Source organism: Anastrepha obliqua, chromosome 1 (genome assembly GCF_027943255.1).
Source record: "Anastrepha obliqua isolate idAnaObli1 chromosome 1, idAnaObli1_1.0, whole genome shotgun sequence".
In the NCBI taxonomy this organism is placed as follows: Eukaryota; Metazoa; Arthropoda; class Insecta; order Diptera; family Tephritidae; genus Anastrepha; species Anastrepha obliqua.
Window position 1 is genome coordinate 172,358,133 of NC_072892.1, and position 25,049 is coordinate 172,383,181.

At 39.1% G+C, this 25,049-nt stretch overlaps 1 protein-coding gene across 2 annotated transcripts in view; it reads right to left on the minus strand.

Annotated features, from left to right (window-relative positions):
• Positions 1 to 25,049, minus strand: part of LOC129241027 (xaa-Pro aminopeptidase 2) — a 51,614-nt gene that overhangs the window by 20,833 nt on the left and 5,732 nt on the right. The window contains exons 1-2 of one of the 2 annotated variants that reach the window (XM_054877164.1): positions 9,891 to 9,911; positions 4,775 to 5,161 (exon numbers count right to left, since the gene is read on the minus strand). In XM_054877164.1, coding sequence (XP_054733139.1) covers positions 4,775 to 4,820 — 46 coding nt within the window. In that variant the 5' untranslated portion in view covers positions 4,821 to 5,161; positions 9,891 to 9,911. Of the gene's footprint in view, positions 1 to 4,774; positions 5,162 to 9,890; positions 9,912 to 25,049 lie in introns of those variants that run through there. The other variant, XM_054877156.1, reaches the window with a different exon arrangement.

Consider the following 25,049-nt stretch of genomic DNA (forward strand, 5'->3'; position numbering starts at 1 on the left):
GCGTGAGCCGATAGCAAATTCTGATTTCCCAAAAAAGGCGCAAATAGAGTCAGTCAAAGTGCTCATGAAACGCCAAAAATGGAGGTGGACTGGTCATACCCTACGCAAAGAGGAAAAATGCATTGCCGGACAGGTACTGGAGTAGAATGCTCTTGCGAATGCTGGTCGCAAGCCTGCTAGACCAAAGGAAACCTGGAGGCGAACAGTCAAAGAGGAAGCTAGAAGCATCGAAAAGAGCTGGAGCGACTTAAAGTACATTGCCAAGAATCGCACAAGATGAAGGACAAGCGTGGTGAAGAAAAGAAGAGCAGATCTTACACAAATCATTGGAAGATTTACTCTTTGAAATGAAGAAAAAAATTATAGAAAGATTTAGAACGATTATATTTTTATAGCATTTAAAAAACAAAAAAAAAAAACAATTTTCCATTTACATTCCTGTAAAATATAAAACATTTTTATGTAATAGTTGCCAACACCGCAGAGACTTTAATTTATTTAAAAAAAAATTAAAAGTAAACAAAGTACTTAAATTCTATCATCACTATTTACAAGTTTTTGAATGATATTCCATCAAAGAAAAAAAATATTTTTTTAACTTTTTTCTAAAAACAAAAAACAGATGAAAGACGCACGCACATTCACCACGCACAAGCACCTCAATCGCTTTCACGATGATAACATCAACCAAACATCAGCCGGCAAATTTGTAATAAAATAATAGTGAGAATGCTTTTAGTCAGAATTTCATGGTCAAAAGCAATAATTTAGTTCCAATTGCAAACACATGGCTGTCGTCCGTTCATTCATGCCGCCATGGACCAATGATGACGCGGCTCATCAACATCAACGCTGCCCGTCATGCCCTGCATAAAGCGCTGGTGACATCAGCTAAGCTAAACGCTTATAATTTATTGGTAAGCCGCCAAGATAAAGGATTTTCGGAAAATGTTTTGAGGAAATGCTGCTAAATATTTAATGTTCCTGTTAAATGGCCGCGTAGTCATGCGGGTTAAAAATTATGAAATTACGAAAAAGCGAAAACAAATTAAAATATTAATCATCTGTGCGTATGCGGATCTGAGGCTTTCACTGATACGAAATAAAATTTATGAAGAATGCGAAATCTTGATGATTGTAATATTTATTTTTAGTTTGTTTACGATTGCCTTTTTGTGAATTTTATGTGTGTAAGAGGCATGAAATGGCAGAAGCAGTGTGTGCTTAGAATAATGTAAGTAAAAGTTGTTGTAAAATGAAAAATTTAAATGGAACTATTTATGGCAAGAATGATAGAAAGAAGATTGCGCCCATCAGAGAGTGCGTGACGTCACGTTTTTTCGAGTTGTGCAGTATTGCCAACCATTTGCTCTTTGCAATAAATTTAGTGCTTTTTATACCCAAAATGCGAAAATTTTGAAGTTTCGTGTTTGTTTCTTTTTTTTAATTTAAAGCTACCGAAACTTTAAGTTAAAAAAAACTGTATTATTAAACAAAAAAATGTTAATATAAAAAAGGTCACTCTGAGAAGATTTTAGTGCTAATGAAAATTAGTTGGTTCTTATAAAATTTGATATTTTGAAAGTGTGAATTTAATTTTTGCTCCTTCTAAGGTTATGCAAGAATATTAAATCTTCTAAACTCTTCTTAAGATTGAAAACCTTTTGACACATTTTAAAAGGCGTTTGAATTTACTGAATGCGAATTAAACCATAGAGGTGTAATCGTTTCTTCCGGTCATCAATCCTTAGTGAGACATAGGGCATCAAGAGGTGTATTCATAGTAAAAATAAGCAACAAAATACCAGAAAATACTAAAGAAACCATGCTGACATTTTTACAAAAAGAGTACTTTATCTAGTTACATAACTTTAAATATAGCAAAAAAGTCGTTCCCTTAACAAAAGAGTCTCGCTTAAAAAAAACCTCATAAATTAAATTGTACATAAGCATAACACATTTATTTAAAAAAACCCACCTTTTAAAGACAATTTGTCACGCATACAAAGTTCTTTAAGTGATTCAATAAAAATTTGTTGGGTTATTTTCTTTGAATGGGCATTTTAGTGCGTTTTTATACCCAAAGCTAGGCAACTCTGCAGTAGCGAAAGAGAGATTTGACTGCCAAAAGCAGAAGAACACCAACAACAACTGCAATCGCGGGCAATGCGACCAAATGTTAAAAAAAAGTAAAGCTAAATAAAGGCGGCCGCCGTAGCCGAATGGGTTGGTGCGTGATTACCATTCGGAATTCACAGAGAGGTCGTTAGTTCGAATCTCGGTAAAAGCAAAATTAATAAAAACATTTTTCTAATAGCGGTCGCCCCTCGGCAGGCAATGGCAAACCTGCGAGTGTATTTCTGCCATAAAAAAGCCCCTCATAAAAATATCTGCCGTTTGGAGTCGGCTCGAAACTGTAGGTCCCTCCATTTGTGGAACAACATCGAGACGCACACAACAAATAGGAGGAGGAGCTCGGCCAAACACCTAACAGAAGTGTACGCGCCAATTATTTATTTTTTTAAATAAATCTAAGTCAATTATTGAACTAATTTTTAAAAAATGTATCTTTTACAAAATTATAAACATTACTTTTAATTAAAACAGGCTAGAAAAATGCCATGAAGAAAGAACTAAAACTCCGAGACTAAATAACAAAAAAAAATGCCAAATCAAGTTACGAAAATGGTGATCTGGCCATACTGGTGCTAAAACCACGTAACTCATTGTCAAATTCGCTGAGCTCAAAGTAACGGTACCACGATATGCGCCATCTCATTATTCTTTCCATCATGCATTTATGGTATATGTGCATTAGGGGTATCCCAATTCGAATGGAAAATATTGAAGTTCTTTAGATTTTTGTATTTAAATAGAAATTTTTAATGTATATATACATTAGGGGTGTCCTAAAATGAGTGGAAAATGGTGAAGTTCCTCCGGTTTTTTGAATTTCAATTGAAATTTTATGGTATATACTTGTACCTTCGTTACATGTGCATTAGGGATGTCCAAATTTGCATGGTTCATATTTATTAAACTTCTTTTAGTCTTTGAATTTAAATGGAAATGTTATAGTATAGACCCTTCATTATATGAACATTAGGGGTGTCCAAATGTTCATAGAAAATAGTAAACTTCTTTAATTTTTTAAATTTAAATAAAAATGCTTTACTATATATACTTTTATTTTATGCATTGAACATTAGGGGTATCCAAATTTGAATGGAAAATATTGAATGTTATAGTAGTAGTTCATTATATGAACCTTAGGGGTGTCCATTTTGCTTGGAAAATATTACCATACGTTGAATTTTTTAATTTAAATGGAGATGTTTATGACACATATAATATACTATACGTTCTTTATATGCACATTAGGGGTGTTCAAATGTCAATTGAAAATATTAAACTTCTTTAAGTTTTTGAAATTTAATGGAAATGTACCTTCAATATATGCGCATTAGGGGTGCCCAAATTTGCATGGAAAATATCAAACTACTTAAATTTTTTAAATTTAAATAAAAATGCGCGATAACCGCTTACGCGATTTTGGCTGAATTTAACAAGGCGCGCCTGTCGTTTCTTTCTCGTGCTAACCGGCGCCAATTGGACACACCAAGTGAAGCCAAGTCCTTCTCCACCTGATCTTTCCAACGCAGAGGAGGCCTTCCTCTTCCTCTGCTACCACCAGCTGGTACCGCATCGAATACTTTCAAAGCCGGAGCGTTTGTATCCATTCGGACGACATGACCCAGCCAGCGTAGCCGCTGGATCTTTATTCGCTGCGCTATGTCTATGTCGTCGTAAAGCTCATACAGCATATCGTTCCATCACCTACAATATTTGCCGTTGCCAACGTGGAAAGGTCCAAAAATCTTCCGCAGAATCTTTCTCTCAAACACTCCAAGCGTCGCTTCATCGGATGTTGTCTTCGTCCAAGCTTCTGCGCCATACGTTAGGATGGGTATGATGAGAGCCTTGTAGAGTGTTAGTTTTGTTCGTCGAGAAAGGACTTTACTGCTCAGTTGCCTACTTAGTCCAAAGTAGAACTTGTTGGCAAGAGAGATTCTACGTTGACTTTCAAAGCTGACATTGTTATCGGTGTTAATGCTTAGGAACCAACTATACGAAGTCCTTTACAACCTCAAAATTATAACTGTCAACAGTGACGTGGGTGCCGATACGCGTGTGCGCCGACTGTTTGTTTGATAACAGGAGGTACCTCGTTTTGTTCTCGTTCACCACCAGACCCATTCGCTTTGCTTTTTTATCCAGTTTGGAAAATGCAGAACTAACGGCGCGGTTGTTAAGGCCGAATATGTCAATATCATCGGCATAAGCCAACAATTGTACGCTCGCACAAAAAAAGTCAAGACTTATAGTGAAAATAGAAATCGTATTCGTAAATAATCGTGAATTGAGGCAACCTTAATGTACATTAAAAAATACGCTCAAAAATATTATGTTTGCTTATATTTTCTTATTAATTTTTGGAGCCTTCAACAGCCTTGGCTAAAATATTACATTAAATAGAAACACTTTTACATTTTAAAATAACAAAAATGGAAATACTAAGAAATTTTAATTGCTCAGCATCGACGCAAATAACGCAATTTTTATATTTTTCTGGCCCTCATTGGGATTTAGCATTAAAATATTTCAACAGTTGCAGCAATAAAATGAGGCTACACTCGTGAATACTTTTCCTTTTTCTTATAAACTACGCAAATCATAGCGATCTCTGCCAGCCCATACACATCTATGTACTCACCTAGAATGCTCAACGCCAATCGCCAAATCCATTTAGCTGTCGTCATCTCAGGAATGTTTTACTCCAGCCGATGCTATCGATGCTCGCGCAATATTCACAAAGTTTTGCGCGTATCACAGTTTGCTCTGCTTACAAATTGATCTGTCTTCACCATATGTTTGTATGTATGTGTGTGTGTACTTATAAAACATGCAAACGCCCACACACGCACTCTTCACTACAAATCACTTTTCCGCAATTAACGCCAAGTGTAGCTGCAGTGCTGCGTTCACTTTTCGCAAATCACATAAACTTTTCGCAAACGCCACGGCGCTGTCTCATTGAGGGCACAACCGGTAATTCAGATGTGGTTTACTGTTGTTGTTGAACTAAAGAAGCAAAGATGTTCTGAAAAAAGATGTGGTGAATGCGGTTTTGTTATCACGTGGTTTTTAATGCGCGATAAGATTGCCAGTGGAAACTAGAAGAGCACAGCTGCCTTGATTGCGTGAATGCACTGTTGCTGTTTGTGGAGTCAAGCGCTAAAGATTTAGATATTTTTATATTGTCTACTTTATCTGGTGTGTGCATTAGTGCACACATAAAAAGATATACGGATACACTGAAATTCTGGAAGATGTTTCGTATACCCTCTGTTCAAAAAAACACTTTTATTTTCATAAATAAAATTTTTTTCGAAAATTGTTTAATTATATAAAAAAGTTCAAAATTATCATGCTGTGAAATGCGGAGGGCAACCGATCAATTCAGTGGGCTGGCCTCGACAGGCCACCGACAAAATGTACTTGAAAAATGCAACAGACTAGCCGTACAGCACTCAGACACAAATAAATCCATTGTACTGCACTCGGATTCTCTTTTTCATTTTCTTTAAATCTACTCGACCTCCGAAGAAATCTGAGCAGATCTTGTGGTGCCAAGGAGCCAAGGTGGTCGCTTCTTAACACATCAGTGCCAAAGACCTCAAGCCAGGTTCGAACGAAGTCCGGACAGACGTACAGGAAGTGGTCCGCCGTCTCATCCTCCTATTCACAAGCTGGGCAGAGTACACTGTCTGAGATGCCTACCTTTTCCAAGTGCTTGGCCCATAGAAAGTGGCCCGTCAACAGTCCAACCAGCCTCCTACAGTCCCCTCTGCTCAGTGACAGGAGGAACTGCGACAGTCGGTCGGACATGACAGGTAACATCAGTTTTATCCATCTGGAGCCTCTCTCAGCCTGCCAAGCTCACTTGTGGGTTAGAGTAACCCATTTGCTAACCGTGGCTTTGATGGCTGCAGAATGGAGTGACAAAACGGGCTCTGGGCCAAAGAAGTTGGTCTCAGAGCCCATCCTAGCTAAAGAGCCAGAGGTCTCGTTACCCACGACACCCACGTGTCCCGTGACCCATGTTAGCATCAGGCTATTATGTCTGCCGACATAGTTCAGCCTTTGATTTACAGGACTCGACTACCATTGAAGTGGTTGGGGGCTGTCTAAGGCCATGAGCGCAGCTTAGCTGTCGCTGCAGACTCATATCTGCCTCTCCATCTATTTTCCACAACAAAGTTCATCGCTTCTTGAAACACAGATGCATGAATTTCAAGAGCAAAGAGCAGTTTTGTACCGCTGGGCCGTGCTCGGTCCTGGAGCCATTCCTGAAAATGCGAAAACAGTGTTTGCCGGGCTTGAACAATGTAATTTTCAGGGTGTGTATGGTATTTGAGGACAACTTGAGAGTAAAACTAATTAGCTTTTATTTTGAACAAAATTTATGAAACTTCACGATTTTTTGACGCAACATTAAATTATCATATATCTATGAAATCATTCAGAAAAATCTCTAAAAGTTCGGTGTTCTCAGAAGCTTCAAGATATTTAATTTTATTTAGCAGGCATTTTGATCGGATAACTTGCTGTTCTCTCGTTTGATACGACATTATTATTATTTATTGTCCAGAAATGATCAGTGCATAATTAGGAAAAAGAATAAAGTCTATCAAGGCCGCAAAAGGTTGCCCTCAAGGGGAGTGTTCTATCCTCTTCTGTGGCCACTAGTAATAGACGAAGTTCTCCACAAGCTGAATAATTTAGCATTCCATACTAATGAAATGCTTGTATACATAGTAGTTTAGCAAGAGGAGATCATTTCTAGCCTCATGAAACAAGTCCTCGGCATGATAAACAAATACTGCACCGAACCATCTAAAACTATGCTAATGCCGTTCACTAGGAAAAGGATCATCAACATTAAATGTCCTGTCCTAAATGAATTGTTTCTTCAACTCTGCCCAGAGATGAACTACCTTGGTATAAACCTTGACAAAACGCTCACTTGGAACTCTCAACTTGAGAAAGTAACTGCAAAGTCACAAGAGGCACAAGGCCTTTTGGAAAAACATGGTACTCAGCGTCAGAAAGACTAACTGGACATTCACTACAGTTGTTAAACCTATAGTCACTTAAGTTTCCATAATATGGTGGCCCAAAATTAACCGAGTGTCTTGTCTTAAACAAGCAACCTGACTAACCTATACCTAATTCCGACGAGCTGCTGACTGAGCTATTCAAACATGGCCGTGGGGAGATGATAAGATGGTACTTATATGCAAAATATGGTCGCATGAAAGCACTACGGCCGATTGAAATTTAAGTGGAATTTAAGTTCTGCAATCTATGCCAATTACCGCGGGATTACTCTTTAATATATCGCTTACAAGGTTCTAGGGAGTGTATTGTGTTAAAGTCTGAAACCAACCATCAACCAACTGATTGGACCTTATCAGTGTAGCTTTAGATCTGGAAAATCCACAATTGACTAGATATTTACAATACGACAAGTGTTGGATAAAGGCCCATGTAAATAATCAACATACTTCTTCTTTTTGTCCATTTTAAGGCTGCATTCGACAGCACGAAAAGGAATTACCTAATGGCGCTGTCAGAATTGGGAAGGACCTCTCCGAGCCGTTTGGTACGAAACGAGGTTTCAGACAGGCTGAGCCGTGCAGAAGTTTGGACGATGACGATATCCGATGAGGCGTCCCTTGGAGTGTTTGAGAGAAAGATTCTGCGGAAAATTTTTGGACCTTTGCACGTTGGCAACGGCGAATATTGCAGGCGATGGAACGATGAGCTGTATGAGCTTTACGATGACTTAGACATAGCCCAGCGAATAAAGACCCAGCGGCTACGTTGACTGGGTCATGTCGCCCGAATGAATACAAACGCTCCGGCCCTGAAAGTATTCGTTGCGGTACCAGCTGGTGGTAGCAGAGGAAGAGGAAAGTCTCCTCTGCGTTAGAGAGATCAGGTGGAGGAGGACTTGGCTTCACTTGGTGTTTCCAACTGGCGCCGGTTAGTATGAGAACAAAACGACTGGCGCGCTTTGTTAAACTCGGCCAAAATCGCGTAAGCTGTTATCGCCCCAATGAAGAAGAAGAAGAGTTCCATACAATCTTCAAATCGGTTTAGATTAAAGCAATCTATCATTAATTTTGATTACGATAAACTCGGTAGGCTATCCTAGCATGACTTACTTTGTATTTCCTTTACTTCCTGAGTGAGAGAGAAGAAGTTAGCCACAAAATGGTTCTGGGCCTACAAAATAGGGAGGCCGTTCCTTTCCTGTCCAGTTTATTTGCCATTTCGTTCCCGGTAATTCGTATGTTCCCTGGAATTCATAGGTCTGGTACGTAATCTATGAGTTCCAGGTTTTGGCCTAAGATATTCAGCTTATCAAGCACCAGTTTTGATGTAACCTGGAAATAGTTGAGAGCCTTGAAATGAATGAGGATAGCTATGATATATACAGTGAAATAAAGAAGGACCTTTCATGTTACAATAATTTTTAGAAGGTAGTTTCACTTCTGTCTTTCTTATCGGCCATGACGGAAGTCAAGTTCCTTATTTTTTCTGATACTAACTTACTTAGCCGCCGTAGCCGAATGAGGTGGTACGAGACTACCATTCGGAATTTAGAGTGAACGTAGGATCGAATCTCGGTAAAACACCGAAATGAAGAAAAACCTTTTTCTAATAGCGATCGCCCCTCGGCAGGCAATGGCAAACTTCCGAATGCATTTCTGCCATGAAAAGCTCCTCATAAGAAGTATCTGCCGTTCGGAGTCGGCTTTAAACTGTAGGTCCCTCCATTTGTGGAACAACATCAAGAATTATGAATAACTTTCATCGTAATAGAAAATTTCCGTGGCTGTTGCAACATGCGTTATGGGTCAGGGACTCGTCTGCCGCAGCATAATTGATCTTTTCTAACAGCCAAGCGGACATTAAATTTTTACAGCGCAGTTAAACTTCTGCAAAAGTAGCAGAACTATTCTAAATTAGCTGGCCACAGAGAAATTCCTGAAAATTTCATAGCGGATTAGCTGGCTAGGTGGGAAACCAACCTGAAATCAATAAATTCTGTTCAGCAAGTGGCCGTAAATGTGACAGTAAATTCTGTTCAAGCAGGCTCTGGACCAGGTCGGTGTGCATTACGCAAGCCAAACGCAAGCTTACAGTAGTTGGGTTATGCAGCCTACTAGTAAGATAGCTAGACAGGTCTGGTCTAGAATGAATGAATACAGAACTAGGCCTCTCTTCAAACTAAGCCGATCTTCCACTAATGCACTGGTAGGTACAATCACAGCGCGCTGCCTAATGGAAACACATGGGAAACGGTTAAGGTTTCCCTCAAATGTCTTTTGTCTCAGCGGTTGGAACGAGAAGGGGATGGACTTCATTGCATACTTTCTCTGTCACTCTCCCGCTCTTGCTGGAACGCGATATCGTTGTCTAAAGTCTTACCTCTTTTGTAGTCTGGTGGACTTGCAATCGGCAGTCATCCACATGATTTTATTGTTTATCCAAGAGATGAAGTGGTGGCGTCATACTGGGAATTAGAGGGAGAAATTGAGTTCGGGCTTTTTGGAGAATGGCAACAACCGGAGCCTAACCAAACCTGTACCTTTAAGTTGGACTTTTTTCCAAGTGGCTTAAGTGTGCTAATAAATAACCGTTAATTGAACAAATTCGCATAAGAGTATTAGTCGGTTACTACCCACATTGAAAGGGGTAACACTGCAGCTGTCTTCTGAGGTTAAATATTTAGGAGTAATCCTAGATAGTAAACTTACCTGGAAGAAGCACGTCGAGCAGAAGATCTGTGGAACACTAAAAGTCTTCTGGCAGTGTAAGAAAACCTTTGACAAGACATGGGGTCTAAGGCCGACTATAGTACATTGGCTGTACATCACCCAGATTAGACCCATTCTTACATACGCCTCTGTGGTATGGTAGAAAGCCACAATGATTAATTCCAGAGTAAAACCCCTTAACAGGCTACAGAGAAGTGTCATTCTGAACTTGCACTGTCTAGATCTTCAAGTTCGAAAGGAAGCAATGAAGGCGGCGTACAGGCTCAAGTTAAACGGAGTCTGAGGAAATATAGTAAGCACTGGCCAATGTCAGATATACCACTAGTTGTCGGAGCGGTGCACACTGTTCTCGCTGCCAGTGGACAATCGGATGCCTGTCGTTATCTTCGGTAGGAAGTATGATGTTTTGATCCCACTTAGAGATCAATGGTTAAGTCCAGAGAACCTATTAACCTATATCAGGGGTCCAAAACCAGTGAAAGAAACTGATCTGGATGGTACTTAGACGAAGACACTAAGTACTCCTATGCCACAGGACAGATGGCCACGGTATTGAATGTGGCGTACTGGCTAATTGAGAAAAAATGGAATATATTGGAAGTATGGGTGGAGTATTGTAATTTTTAGTGACAGTCAAGCTGCACTGAAAGCCCTTGCTAACCCGCGTTACTCTTCGAAGTTAGTCGGTGAATGTAAGACAAAACTGAAGTGTTGCAAAACACAAAAAAGTTAGTATTATTTGGGTGCCTGGACATTGTGGTATTACAGGGAAGGAGTTAGCTGATAAATTGGCAAATGAAGGCTCTGCAAGTATGCCACTGGGCCCTGGACTCTTTCTAGGTGTCAATTCGGCATCGGTTCAACTATGGATTGACGACTTCATAAGGTCTACCCATAGAGGGCGTTGGTCTGAGTTGTTTTGTGAAAGAACCAATCAGGAAAACAGCGACCTTTCTCCTAAAACTCAGCAGAAAGGACCTGCGAGTGCTGATGGGTGTAATCACAGGGCACAACGTCTGTGGTCAGCATATGGCTACCATGCGGGTCGTAGACAGTCTGATATGCCTATCCTGTCTTGAGAATGACGACACTGCAGAGCATTTTCTCTGTAGCTGTCCTGCATTTTCCAGAATTAGACTTAGGATATTGGGTGGCGATATACTGAGTATGGATAAAGTTCATACTCTTCCGGATCTCTTAAAATTCATCAATGAATCCAGAGTGACCTCAAACTAATTTATTCGTCTTACCACTCACTTTTTATCTTTCCTATCTCTATTCTTTCTACTGAAATCTGTCCGGGTGTAGTACAATGGTCTACTGACCGAATGCTTGGACTTGTCCAACCCCCCACAAATCTAATCTATTGGTCGGTAGCTGTGCGATATACATATATTACAAATACCGGCTACCTCTCCATGCCTTCATTGCAGATTAATTACAAACAAATTTAACGCCTAAAAAATTCACAAGAACTTTGTAGGTGCTTCACCTTTTGCGCAGCTTATTTTTTGTTATTGGCATACATATGTATGTATGTATGTTGTCGGGTGCGTATACACTAGCATATATGCACACATACATACATACATACATTTTACAAGCTTATTAACGCGCTTCGCACACCCACATCGCAACGGAAACGAAATTTTATTGCTTCCTTTGGACGATTGGCGTCTTGAAAGCTGCTGATTTTGTTACACAAAAAAGCAAATGTACAGCATGTAGGGTACATATGTACGTACAACTGCTTTGCTTGAGAGAGCAGCAAATTCAATAACAGCAGTTCTGTAAACTCCCAACGATGCAAGTTGTATGTCAGTGTGTGCGAAACGCAAGTCAAGCAACCAGAAGTTCAAAATCAAAGAACATTGAACTAGGTGGGGTATACGTATGTATGTATGTATGGATGTGTAATATGCATACGTATATTTTTGGTATGTCAAACAATGTGACGATTTATATTCTAAGCTTCACTGACTATTCCATTCCTTTACAGCGTTTTATATTCATTCAAACAAAAAAATTCTTCATTTATGGCAACTGGCTAATTAAAATCGAATTGACAAATTAAAGCGTTTTGGTAATAAAAAGTGGCCTTCCGACTGTGCCAAATTTGGAGAGTCTGTCAAATAAATAAAAATAATTTTTTCTTTAATTTCCCCATAATTAATTGCTCGATCGTAACACTAAGTAAATGCTCGCGCCAATTCATTCCAACGCCAGCCAATTTTGAATGGCAACTTTCTATGCACAGCGCTGATGTGCGTGTGTGTGTTTTTTTGTATGTGTATCTTTGCACATATGTATGTGTATGTATCGCCTGTACACTGCAGAAATAAAAGTGGGACAGTGTCGCTGCAGATTTCGTGGTTATCTCCGTGAGTGTAAGGCAGTTGGTCTTCGGTTTTGCACCAATAATTGTCTCCAAAGTGTGAAATATTAAAGGCAAAAGAGATGAAAGTTTTTGTATTGCATTTCACATACTCGTCCATAAATATTAGAAAGGATATACATATGAGATTTAAGGGGACAGATAGTTGTAAAATTTCGAAAAAAATTTCTTTTTTTTCATACAATGTTAATATAATCCTTTAAGAATATGTCAAAAAAATTTTAGAACGTAAATTTAATCATCTCTTATATTACAGATTGACAACCGTGACGACTCTATTCTTTGCGCTCAAGCGCTGGGAGAGGTATAGTTACGTTGTATTCAAAAATTTAGACGCGTTTTTCTCAAAACTATATTTTTCGAATTGGCGTACACGATAACTCAAAAAGTTATTGACCAATCTCCCTGAAATTGTATACACATCTTTTTTATGATATTACTTTCTATGTGATTTCGAAAATTTTTCGAAAAAATAAGTTTTTCGAAGCAAAAATAGGCGGAAAATTCACCCCAAAATAAATTTTTTCTTTTTGGATGCATTTTATTCCGCGAAGCAAAAATAGGCGGAAAATTCACCCCAAAATTAATTTTTTCTTTTTGGAAGCATTTTATTCCGCGAATTTTTTTCCATTTTTTTTAAGTCATATAGAAATTATGACATTAATAAGCAAAAAATTTGTTGGTTTTTTGTATTCAGGTTACTGACGCCGATGCTACAATCCCCGCCGATTGAGAAGCCCCGTTGCGACCTTCCTGGAAGAATTGACTGTACATCCGCCATTTTAAATGATTAAAATAAATAAAAAAAATTATATTATTTTAATGTATAAATAAACTGTATTCCAATTTTGAAAAAAATATATTGACTTCTTCATTTTAAATAATTGTAATGAAAATCAGGGAAAATATGGCCATTTACAGGTATCTGCCCCCTTAAAAATGCTTGAGAGTGTGAAAATAACGATTTTCTATAATCATTTGATACTTACTCTTACACTCACTCGTATAACCAAAGACCAAACAAGCGTTCTAAATATTTTTGTCAGTCTGTTCAGGCCAATCTCGGCAACCTAAGCAACGATTTTAGGTTAGGTTGAAGCGGTTGTCAACAAGCGGCCAAACTCAGGCTCACAGCTCATTGGGATGCCGCGTGGGAACTTATTCTTATCTCTCCTACAACCATTGTGTACTATGTAAGTATTTCAGAAGATTCCGATTTTCCACAGCACTGAGATCTTCCAACTCATTAAAAATTGTTTACCTAAAGTGGTGAATCTACGTCTGGATGGAGCAAGACAATGGCACAAAAGGTGCAAAATCTCTTCCTCTTCCTCATCTAGAGAGCTTCTGCAGAAGTCATGTATTGGCACACCCACCATCGGGCGTGCTTACCTATTAGGTAGTACCCCGTTATAACATAAATCACTGTGCTAAACCTATACTTATTTCGGCTTATCAGAGATTCTGTGCGTTTAGCACTGAGATTCGGTCACAATTGTCGGGCAGTTCTGCAGGTGGTTTCATTACGCCATCTTTCATTAGCTGCTCTTAGAATTTCCTGAAAGGTAAGTAGGTTACACGCTTGTCAGGGTATGCCTAGATCACTGTCAATGTACTCATCGGTGAACTTAGTGCCGAGTCTCGCTCTGCGATTACCCTCAATATCACAATGGCCAGAAATCCATGTTACCTTTATATGAAATAACTAATCTCGATAAGAGGTGTCCGGTATTTCATGGTTACCTTGGAGATTGTCGAGTGCTATGTACGGGACTTTTTCGCTGCCTGGCTATGGAAATGTATGTAAATATCATCTCTAGGTATCGCATCACACTGTCCCACACTGTCATGGCTTTCATTATTGCCATCAGTTCGGCCTGAAATACTCTGCAATAGTTGAGGAGCCGAAAACTAAGGGAAATATCCTGATGTTCGTAATATACACCTCCACCCATCCTGCCCTCCAGCTTTGAGCCATCTTTGCATACATACATCTGTCTAACATCGTCCCGTTCCCACTCTTACCTCAAGGGTAGAAAGGTCGTGAACATTAGAATGGCAAGCGTAGGATGTCCGGAAGCTTCACAATGCAAGCTAGGATTATACTGTGGCCGCAGTCCGTGTTGGACCATTTACTTAAAGTGTTCAATCTTATTACTGGAAAAAAGTTTTTAGGTCGGCTGTTATAGGAACAGGTGCGAGTATTTGTGCCTTGTCAGCTCCTTTAATGTTCACACCCTTCTCAAGGACATTCCACCATATTATAATTTAAAGCATCAATAACTTACTTGGTTTGTCGCATACCTAACATCCTTACTGCAAAGGCAGATCAGTGAAATCTGCCCTGCACACAATTGTTAAAGATATTGAGGAATCCCTATATCAGAAAGAACTCGCAGTTGGCGCCTTCCTCGACATTGAAGGGACTTTTAATAACGTTCTCCCGGAGGCAATCACTAAATCTCTAGGTAGGCTGGGGATTGGAGCCGACCTTTCCAGGTTTATCTACAGAATACTTAGCGACAGAACGGTCGTGGCAGAGTGGGACGGCGTCTTTCTCCGCCGGCAGCTGAGCAGGGGCACGCCGCAAGGGGGCGCTCCGTTGCTGCTTTCTGACAAGGTGAAGTACCTATGCAGGTCTAATCCTTGACAGTAAGCTAACGTGGAAGCCCAACATTGAGGAGAGATTAAGGAAGACTACAATCGCCTTGTATAGGTGCAAAGGCGCAACAGGCAAAAGATGGAGCCTATCGCCTAGAGTTGTATTTTGGCTCTATAATACCATAATAAAGCCAATCTTGGAGTCGTTGTCTGGTGGAACTCACTGGAGAGGACGACATCAGTTTAAAAGGTAGAGAGAGTTCAGAGGTCCACACTCATTGGAATCAGTGGGGCGCTTCGAACTATTTCTACTCTGGCGCTTAATGTAATGTTAAATGCGGTACCTATAGACATCGCAGGCAGAATTGCTGCTACACATACCGCAATCAGACTGAGAGGCTTGGGCTATAAGGTCAATCTCACATATCCACTCGTCGACGGATTAGTGTGTGCCCTCGCTTAGTCTAAGCGGAACTTTCTCCACCCAGGGCCTGGTTAACCTGTTCACGGATGGCTCGGAGTTAGACGGTAGGGTTGGAGGAGGAGTATTCTGCTCCCCATCAAACTCAAATTCATGTTACCGGATCACTGCAGTGTGTTCCAAGCAGACGTGACCGCAATTAAAGAAGCAGCTGACTAGCTACTTACTTGCGTAATAACTGTTAAGAAGATAAATATTTACTCCGATAGCCAAGCAGCAATTAGGCCCCTAGGCTCTATTATGGGGCATTCGAAACTGGTCAGGGAATGCCTGGTCTCTCTCTCGATTGCATCAGAATTCTTCGATATAAGGATAATTTGGATACTTGATCACAGTGACATTGCTGGAAACTGCGAAGCCGACGAGCTGGTCAGACAAGGGACCTGTGAGGTAGTGTGCCCGCGAAAGGAGAGGATCGGGATCCCCTTGACAACCTGCGCTCTACTCCTGGAAGGGTGGGCTTTGCACCAACTCAGCGAGCGCTGGGTAAGTACACGAATGTGTAAGGTCGCGAAGTCCCTCCGGCCACGTTTGGATAGGAGGCGTTCGAGGGATATTCTGAGGATGACAAAATCTCATCTCTTAAATTTCGTGGGCATCCTCACGGGGCACTAGCCGCGGGGTATACGTGCCGTGAGGCTCGGAATTACTTCGAATCCTTTTTGCGTCAGCTGTATAGAGGATGAGGTGGAATCATATCAGCAGCTGCTCCTTAGCTGCCCAGCTTTCGCGAGACTAAGATTCAAGCATCTTGGTGCTCACTTCTTTTCTGCGCCTGCTGATATAGCAGGTCTTGATAACAAAAATCTGATGAACTTCATCAGCAGCAGAAAGAGGCTAACACAACCGCAAACTAGTCACCGTTCATAGTTCACAAATACTCAACCCTCCCCACCCCTCTCCTTTTCGTCCTATCGATTTTTCCTTCACCTCTTTTTTGCCTCTTGCAATGGTATCACAAAGGATGAACCAAACTTCTTTCGTCCAAGTGGGCCCACTCTCTGGGCTTTACTGCCTAACCTAACTTACTTGATAGAGAACTATTTAAGGCTTTTTATTGTACACTATTTTGTTTTTGTTTTTTTTTTCTTGAGATACAAAGTTTGTTACACATGTAATGTGTAGACATAGCGCTAACAGTGACAATTCTATATACATATTTCGCAACCATTTAAAAAACTCATTGTGTGATAATTTGAAATTAGGCGCCGTCAATTCGCCACTTCTCTGCTCGCTATCTCTAGGCTCTACAAAGTCATCGAGCGAAATTAGCGAACTCATAAAACTGTTATAACTCACCATTTTCAATGTTGCCAAATCTCTCTTCTGAAGACTTATTAGTTGTCAAGATTTAATAGAAATTTTGTGATTCAAATAATTGGTATTTAACTTGACTTATTTCCGCCTTTAAGAAGGTTGGATGGGAACTAGTGAATTCAATTAGCATATACGGATATCATAAAATGAAATGGAGCCAGAACATCCTTCTCTTTCGACTTACCATTGAAATTATCGCTTTGCATAGAAGCCTTATAGTTCTACCCAATTTTCTGTCAACTATTTATTGTCATGCAACTCTTACGTGAATTCTTTATGAGTTACATTAGTCGGAAAGCACGGTTTTTAGAAGTATCTTAAACCCAAGGTCATCTAACTGATATAAATGAACTGATCGCAACAAGTAAGCAAAAATTGCATAGCAATTGGGCATATGTACATAGCATACTTAAAATGATAATACAAAACAGAAATATTGTTGGAATGATCTTTTTATTATAATCTGGTGGATAACTTCATGGCATTTATTGTTTGAATATTATATCCGGCATATGTCCGCCGCGGGTACGAGTTACGTGCTTCAATCGACCAGTCCAATTCTTTACTATTTTTTCCAATAAATTGACGGCATACAAATGATGGCTTCATCTTTGCAATAACTCGATTGTTAAGCGCACTGTTGTTGAAACCAAACCTCGTCGATGTTGAGCTAAATAAATTTTTGGATACAAAAATTCAGTCAGCCCCAATAGCGCTCGCCATTCACCGTAACGGCAGCTACTTCCTCATTCCGAAAGAAATAAGGATGAAAATGAATAATGGAAGGAAACTGACGAAGTGTTCTATGATCTTCGCGAACAGTTTATTTTCCGAAGTAAATTTCCCCAATTTAGAATCTTTGTTCTAACGTTAAAGATTCATGATAACTCGCCAAGCCTTACTGAACAGAAATGTCAACAGAGTTTGCCATTCTCAGCTATCAAACCATCGTTCTCATACAGCTAAAAAATCACCCGATACATATATTAGATTTCAGACAAACTTAATATTATACCTAAATGTACTCCAACGACAACGAATTTTTACTAAAAGATGCACCGGCTATATAAAACTGCAACCAGTTTAGAACTAGTACCAAATGCCCTGTAATTGGTTGTGACTTCACAGTAAAAGTAAGCAGTTGAAAGCAATGCATGGGCATAGAGCTGGAACCGAAAGAAATTTTTTCTGCGCTAAAAATAAACCAGTTCGAAGTACCGTAGGCTCATATACAGAGATATATATGGACATTAGGGTGATTCCATTTTTTTGGATCTTTTTTTCGGCAATACTCATAGCAAATTCCTACATAAAATAATGAAACTCAAATTTTAAGAGAAGCTACGTTTACTTAATACGAAATTAAGATGAGTATTTCATCTAAAGGCGACAGATATCAAAAACAGGAGGAGCATTCTATGTGTAAAAGTCCACGCAAGTGCGGAAAGTCCCTGATTCCCATTCACTTAGGAGTGGTCAGGACGATTCTTTTGCATACGGTCCAAACAAACTCTGCATCCTCTGGATAGCTGCCGAACATCCGCTTGAAAGCGAGCTAATGTGAGAAGGCGAACAAACCTTTATTGGTGCTGGGTTTTGCACCCGCGACGTAAAACTCTCCCCCAATGAAAAATAAAGCAAAGCCTCGGATGAGAACTACTTAGTTTGATGGCAATCTCTGCAAACGAACTAAGGACCATTCACTACCCCTTAATGGCGAAGACGTTTCTGTCCGGCTAGTTGATGCCCTCGTAAAACCAAATACTGACATCACTGTCATACAAGAGATGCGATGGGCGAGGCAAGGCAAGAAGAGCATTAGACCTTAGGATGTATGTAGCTGTCACGTAAAGCAGCGCAAATTCAGTGTTGGATTTATAGAGAGAGAGTTCGTCGCTAAGTACTTTCGTTTACTCCGGTGGACGAGCGTCAATAATCTGCAACCTCACGCTCATTTGCGCCCACGCCCCGACGGAAGAGAAGGACGATGCGACCAAAGATTGCTTCTATGAGCACCTACAACGTTCCTATAACCGCTTACGCGATTTGGGCCGAGATTAACAAAGCGCACTAGCCGTTTCTTTATCGTGCTAAGTGAAGCCAAGTCCTTCTCTACCTGATGTCTCGCTCTTCCTCTGATACCTCCAGCTGGTATCGCATTGAATACTTTCAGAGTCGGAGTATTTGTATCCATTCGATCGACATGATCCAGCCAACGAAGCCGGACATAGTATCCGTCTGTGACGACGTAAAGCTCGTATATATCCATGAAATGAGACTTTCAGCTATTAGTCCATAGATGTCGCTAGGAGTATTTTTAAACCTTCCCAAATGTGTTGTTTTTTTTTGTCTGTCATCTTTCAACAATATTCAGTTCATTGTTTGTTGCGTTTCATGCAACAATGCATTTTTGTCGCTCTTGAAAATGTCGAATTTCGTGTCTTCAAACTACGATTTGCGGACACCGTGAAACCACTTGTGCAATGCTGCTCTCCCGGTTCAAAAGGAAGTCTTTTTTGCATCGAATCGTTACGGGTGATGAAAAATGGGTGTATTTCCCCAATCCCAAGAGTTAACGATCGTATGGTCCGCCCGGCCATAAGCCAAAAACAACGACCAAACCAAATCGCTTCGGCTGCAAGGCAATGCTGTGCGTTTTCTGGGATCAGCGTGGTATGATTTGGTACGAGCTATTAAAACCAGGTAAAACAGTTGACGGTGCACGCTACCAACGACAATTGGCCGATTTGAACAGCGCTATACACCGAAAACGCCCAGAATATGCCGATCGGCGTCACAAAGTAATTTTTCTTGATGACAATGCACCACCACATCGAACAAGAGTGACCCGGGAATTGGTGGAGACGTACGATTGGGAACCGCTGGTGCATGGGGCTTACTCACCAGACTTGGCGCCTTCCGATTATTATTTGTTTGCATCGATGGGCCACGCACTTTCCGAGCAGTGCTTCAATTCTCACGAAGAAGCCAAAAAATGGCTCGATGATTGGTTTGCGGCCAAAGACGGCGAATTTTTTTGGCGCGACATCCACAAATTGCCTGAGAGATGGGAAAAATGTGTCCCTAGCGATGGTAATTATTTTGAATTTTCAATTTGTAACCATTTTTTGTTAATAAACGTTTGAAATTGAAAAGAAAGTATACCTGGGTGCCGATACGCGAGTGCGCCGACTGTTTGTTTGATGATCGTTTTGTTCTCGATAACTGCCAGACCCATTCGCTTTGCAACATACTTATTTTCTTATAATTTTATATAGAATTAGAGTCTACTAAGAACATTGCCGAGAAAAAAAACACTGCCCCACCCTAATGTACACATTTATATTTCATATTCCTATACAAATTGTGTGTTGTTATATTCATATATAGATATGCTTTATGCATCTCATTTAAATAGAATAGAATATATTTTAATATTCGCAATATTGTTGGCATTTCAACGGCTTGCCTTGTTCCAAGTCATGTGTAGGTTTGGGGTGTTGGAAAAATTGCAATAACAAAAATGCAACTGCCTTAAAATAAACAGCAATTCTACTAACGCCAGAGTCAGTTGGCTGCAACAGCTGCCAGCAAGGGCAAATATTTTAATTAATTTTTTTTGTTTTATTTATTTATTTTTTTTTTTGATCTAGTAAAATTAGCTATGCGCTTGGGTTCAAAGATGGATAGAATAGATATAAAGCCGATATGTACAAATATGCATGCTTAGCCAATTCAAAGCTGCTCCTACACTTGCGTATGTAAAAGTACATATGTGCGTATATGGGTGTATGTATGTAAGTATGTATGTATGTATGTCAACGCAACGCATTAAAGGAAATATCAACTGTTTATTGCATTACAAACATTGTTGCAAACGACAATTTATTGCACTTGGCTTGTGGGCGAATTTCGGATCGTCTAACGATTGCACGCTGGCACTTGCTATCAAAGGTCATAAGCTACTAAAATATATGTACGAGTATGTTTGAAGAGTCAAGGACGCATGTGGTTGGAATTGTGTTATTTTTATTATAACTTTTACTTCCTTGTACTAAAATTTATTTAGAGTTCGAATATTCTCAATTCTATGCCTCACTTAGTTTTCAATTTGTTTCTAAAAATGTTTGGTACCGAAAAAAAATTTGGAAGTGATTTCTAAGAATGAGCTGAATTTGGAATAATTAGTAAATTATTAGTGGTTGTGAATAACACAACCGACATCGCCACAAATCGACATCCTTCAGCTGATTTGGATTCTATATAAAATTAATACGAAAATTTTATTTACAGAAAATAGATATCAAAAATAAATTATTCGTACAAAAAAAATACGCGTGTACAACTTTGTACAAGGTGGCGCAAAGTTAATCGTCCTATTTTGTTTTTGAATAATTTTGTTCCTAAATAGGAAATTAATGTCGAGTAATGAAAATCTTTTGACCTCGAGGCGCACGGTTTCTCTGTTAAGCTGTCTAGTAGCTGTCGATAGGGTGGTAGGCACCACCTTCTATTAACAGTTTGGCAGCTTAATTGAAATGTTCATCCAGAAAAGTCCAGAGCTCGTCAATCGTAGAGAAGTTATGTTCCATCACGAAATTCAAAGATTACTATAACTTAGATAGGATTTGTTGCCACAATCTACTTTCGAAGTTCCAGTCGATTAGGATAAAAGATTTCAGAAACGACATCAGTAACTTCACCTGAAACTTAACTAAATTTCTGGCCATTATTCTAGCAAAACGTTGAACTTCTTCAATATCTAGACCATGCAGGACGTTAGAATGGAATTCCGTTTGAGAGACATTCCAGTGGAGCCTGAAATCTGGAGCCTGGACATCCCTCACAACACATACTGTCACTGGTGTCACTGTGAAAGCCCTGTCCTATGGAAGAACAGAATGTTAACACTGGGCAATCCGCTGCTCGAGAGTCTTGAACAATTGTCTGGCTTAGACGTCAACAACCTAATAAGGTTCTTAAACCGCACAGACTGGATATAGTCATGCCGTTAACAAGTCGGTAACGAGGATGTGGCAACAAAATGGTGCGGAAGCTCTAGTTGGATTCTGGATGAATCACCACTCTAACCAACCAAGTTTAAGAGCTTCATGAAGTGTAGCGCAACGCATTTGGTTCTCGTATTTTCCCCATCGCTGTTTTCCCGCATTTCTATTCTTTATGCCGAAGGCAATGGGGACGTTTACTATAACGACGTTTGAGATGCTCCATTTTTTTGAAATTCTACTGCGATTGGATCTTTGATATTTTACGATTGTAGAGCTACCAATTGCACTATTTCCAGCCAAAAACGACCTAAAAGTGTTCGTTGTTTTTCATGTTAGTTCAAACTAAACTCACAATTCATCAAAGCCAGACTCATTTCGGAGCAACGTTTACAAATTGTTCAAATTTATTTTGAAAAACATGGTTGAACTTGCAATGATAAGCTACCAACCTTCCACAAACAGGAAAAAACACAGTTTATATCGCTTAAAGAGTTGTTGTGGTTGTGACAGCTTAAAACCATTTACATAAGTATTTGTAGAATTTTAGTTAGAGTTAGAGTCCGTGGCCAGATATAAAGCCGGCTCATTCTGGTAACGTAGTTTATGAATTAGTGGAATCATCTGCCATCTTCTTCATGCAATACGACTCTTTTAGGTTATTTTCACTGCGGATATGTATGCCGATAAACCAGAGATCATTAAGCACTTTGAAATTAATATTTGACGCGTTTTTTCCGAATAACAGCTTGATTTACGACGAAGATTGTGTGAAAAGTGGATCTCCAGATTTAGAGTTGAGAAATCCAATTGTAAGGGCATTAAAACATTTGTATGTGTTTTATTTCCTTTTAAGATTCACCACCCTTACAAATAAAACCGTTTCTTTCATGTAATAATTTTTTTTATTCCTTTTTTATTTTTTTATTTTACATTGTTGAACAGCGTTTGGCATTTCATCATGGAAAGACTCACACCGCAACAACGTCTACAAATTGTTCAACTGTATTATAAAAATCGGCGTTCTGTGCCATACAGCTCGTGAAACAATGACTTTATTGAGAAGTCATTTCGGAGAGCAGCTGATTTCACGTTTAGGACCTGTGAGTTGGCCACCAAGATCTTGTGATATCACACCTTTGGACTTTTTTCTTTGGGGATTCGTGAAGTCCAAGGTCTATGCTGATAAACCAGCTACGATTGAAGCTCTGGAAGCCAACATTACGCGTGTTATTCACGACATACCAGTCGAAATGCTCGAACGAGTGATTGAAAATTAGACCTTCAGAATGGACCACCTTAAGCGTAGTTGCGGCCAACATTTGAATGAAGTCATATTCAAAAAGTAAATGTCAAAGAATGTCCTTTCAAATGATAAATAAAGGTTTTGAACATAATTTACATTTTTGTTTTTTTTTAACTATTGAAAAAAGCACCTCATGATTGATCACCCTATACAAGGGTTTCCAACAAGAGCGTGCCAAAATACAAGGTGACGTAAAATTAATCATCCAATTTTTGTTTTGAATAACTTTTTTGCGTGTTAGGATTCGTGTTTTTAATTCGTGTTAAGAAATTTAAAATGAAATGGATAAGTATTGCTTAACGATCTAGTAAAAATATGAAAGTAAATGCAACGTAATAGGGATGAACAGTCCATTTCTCCTTAATTACACTAAAAACAAAAGACAGTGAGAGTATAGATCTTCTACTCTCTAGAGACTTTAAGTTAATTAAAATCAACGAGAATGATATGAAAGGATATTATTTGAGAATTTTAACGACCTGCGAGCATATTTAAGATACACCTTCTGTACACGTTCAATTCTCTCAATAACAAATTGGTGGCAAGGCTTCCAGATAAAAGTTGCATATTCTAATATATAGCGAACAAAGGAAGTAAAAAGTAATTTGGGAGTGTAACGGTCCGAGAACATCGAGCTATTACGCCTATTAAAGCCTAAGATTGAGTAAGAAGTGGATACAACAGAGTTAATGTGACTGTTGAAAGAAAATTCTGAGTCTAAGATCAGCCCTAGCTCTTTGAATTCATGAACAGATTGAAGTAAAGTATTATCAATGCTGTAAGATGAATGGAAAATATTTTGAGTTTTAGCGAAGGTGACATGAAAATATTTCTTAATATTTAGAGAGATGCCAGAGTTACTGCACCAACGAAAGAGCGCATTAATTTCCGTTTGCAATATGGGAATATCCTAATTTTTTTCTAATGGCTGAAAATATTTTCAAATCATCAGCATACAAAAGAAAGTTGGCAAATAAAAAGCAGGTACAAATATCATTAATAAATAGAACGAAGAGAAGAGGCCCTAAAATACGGCCTTGTGGCACCTCTGAAGATGCAATGAAAGGTTCCAAATAGTCACCCTCAATCGGTACCATACATCTCCTATCAGATAAATAAGAGTTCAACCATTGAAAGAAAACAGAATAGAAACCAAGCGAGGCTAATTGACGTAATGGAATTGTCTGAGAAACTCTATCAAATGCTTTAGAAAAGTCCGTGTAAACACAATCGACTTGAAAATCTTCAGCAAAAGTTCCAAAGCAGTATTCACCAAAAGCAGCCAGGTTGGAAACTGTAGACCTACCCGAGGGAAATCGATGCTGATTGGGCGAGATTAAGCTCTTAGTTGCAAAATACATTTTTTATTTTACAATCCCTTCGAAAAGTTTAGAAATAATAGAAAGCTTCGAGATCGGCCGATAGTTGCACACATCATTATTTTTGCCACTCTTGAAAATAGGGGTGATAGTTGTGATTTGCCAATCTATACTATAAAGGTGAATGTCCGCGCATCACTACGAAACGACAACACCAAATGACGTAAAAATTTTTATACATTCATATTTTCCCCCAATCATGAAGGTTATAGCCATATTTTTATGATGGAACTCCCTTCCTACAGCCCCCAGGCCGCTACACCACTCTCATTCGTCACTAATAATCGAATATTTGCTTAAATCTATATATATAAAAATGAAATGATGTTCGTTTGTACGCATTTTTTTGGGCCGATACGAGGCCAATTTTATTCGTTCTTTTTTTCATATTATAGGGATCCACTAGGGGAAGGTTTTTAGCAAAAAAAAATTTCTTTTAAATATTTTCTTCATATAAAAAAAAGAAAAAATCAAAATATTGTACAAAACAAAACTTGCTCGATTCTTAGATTAAAGTAAGTTTCGAATCGACATTCATTTTATGTGTACAACTTTTTTTGAATTTTTCGTTATTGTATACAGAAATTTCAAATGATTCGAATGAAATTTTTTTTTTTTTTTATTTCTTCCATAAAATATTACACCTGTCGTTA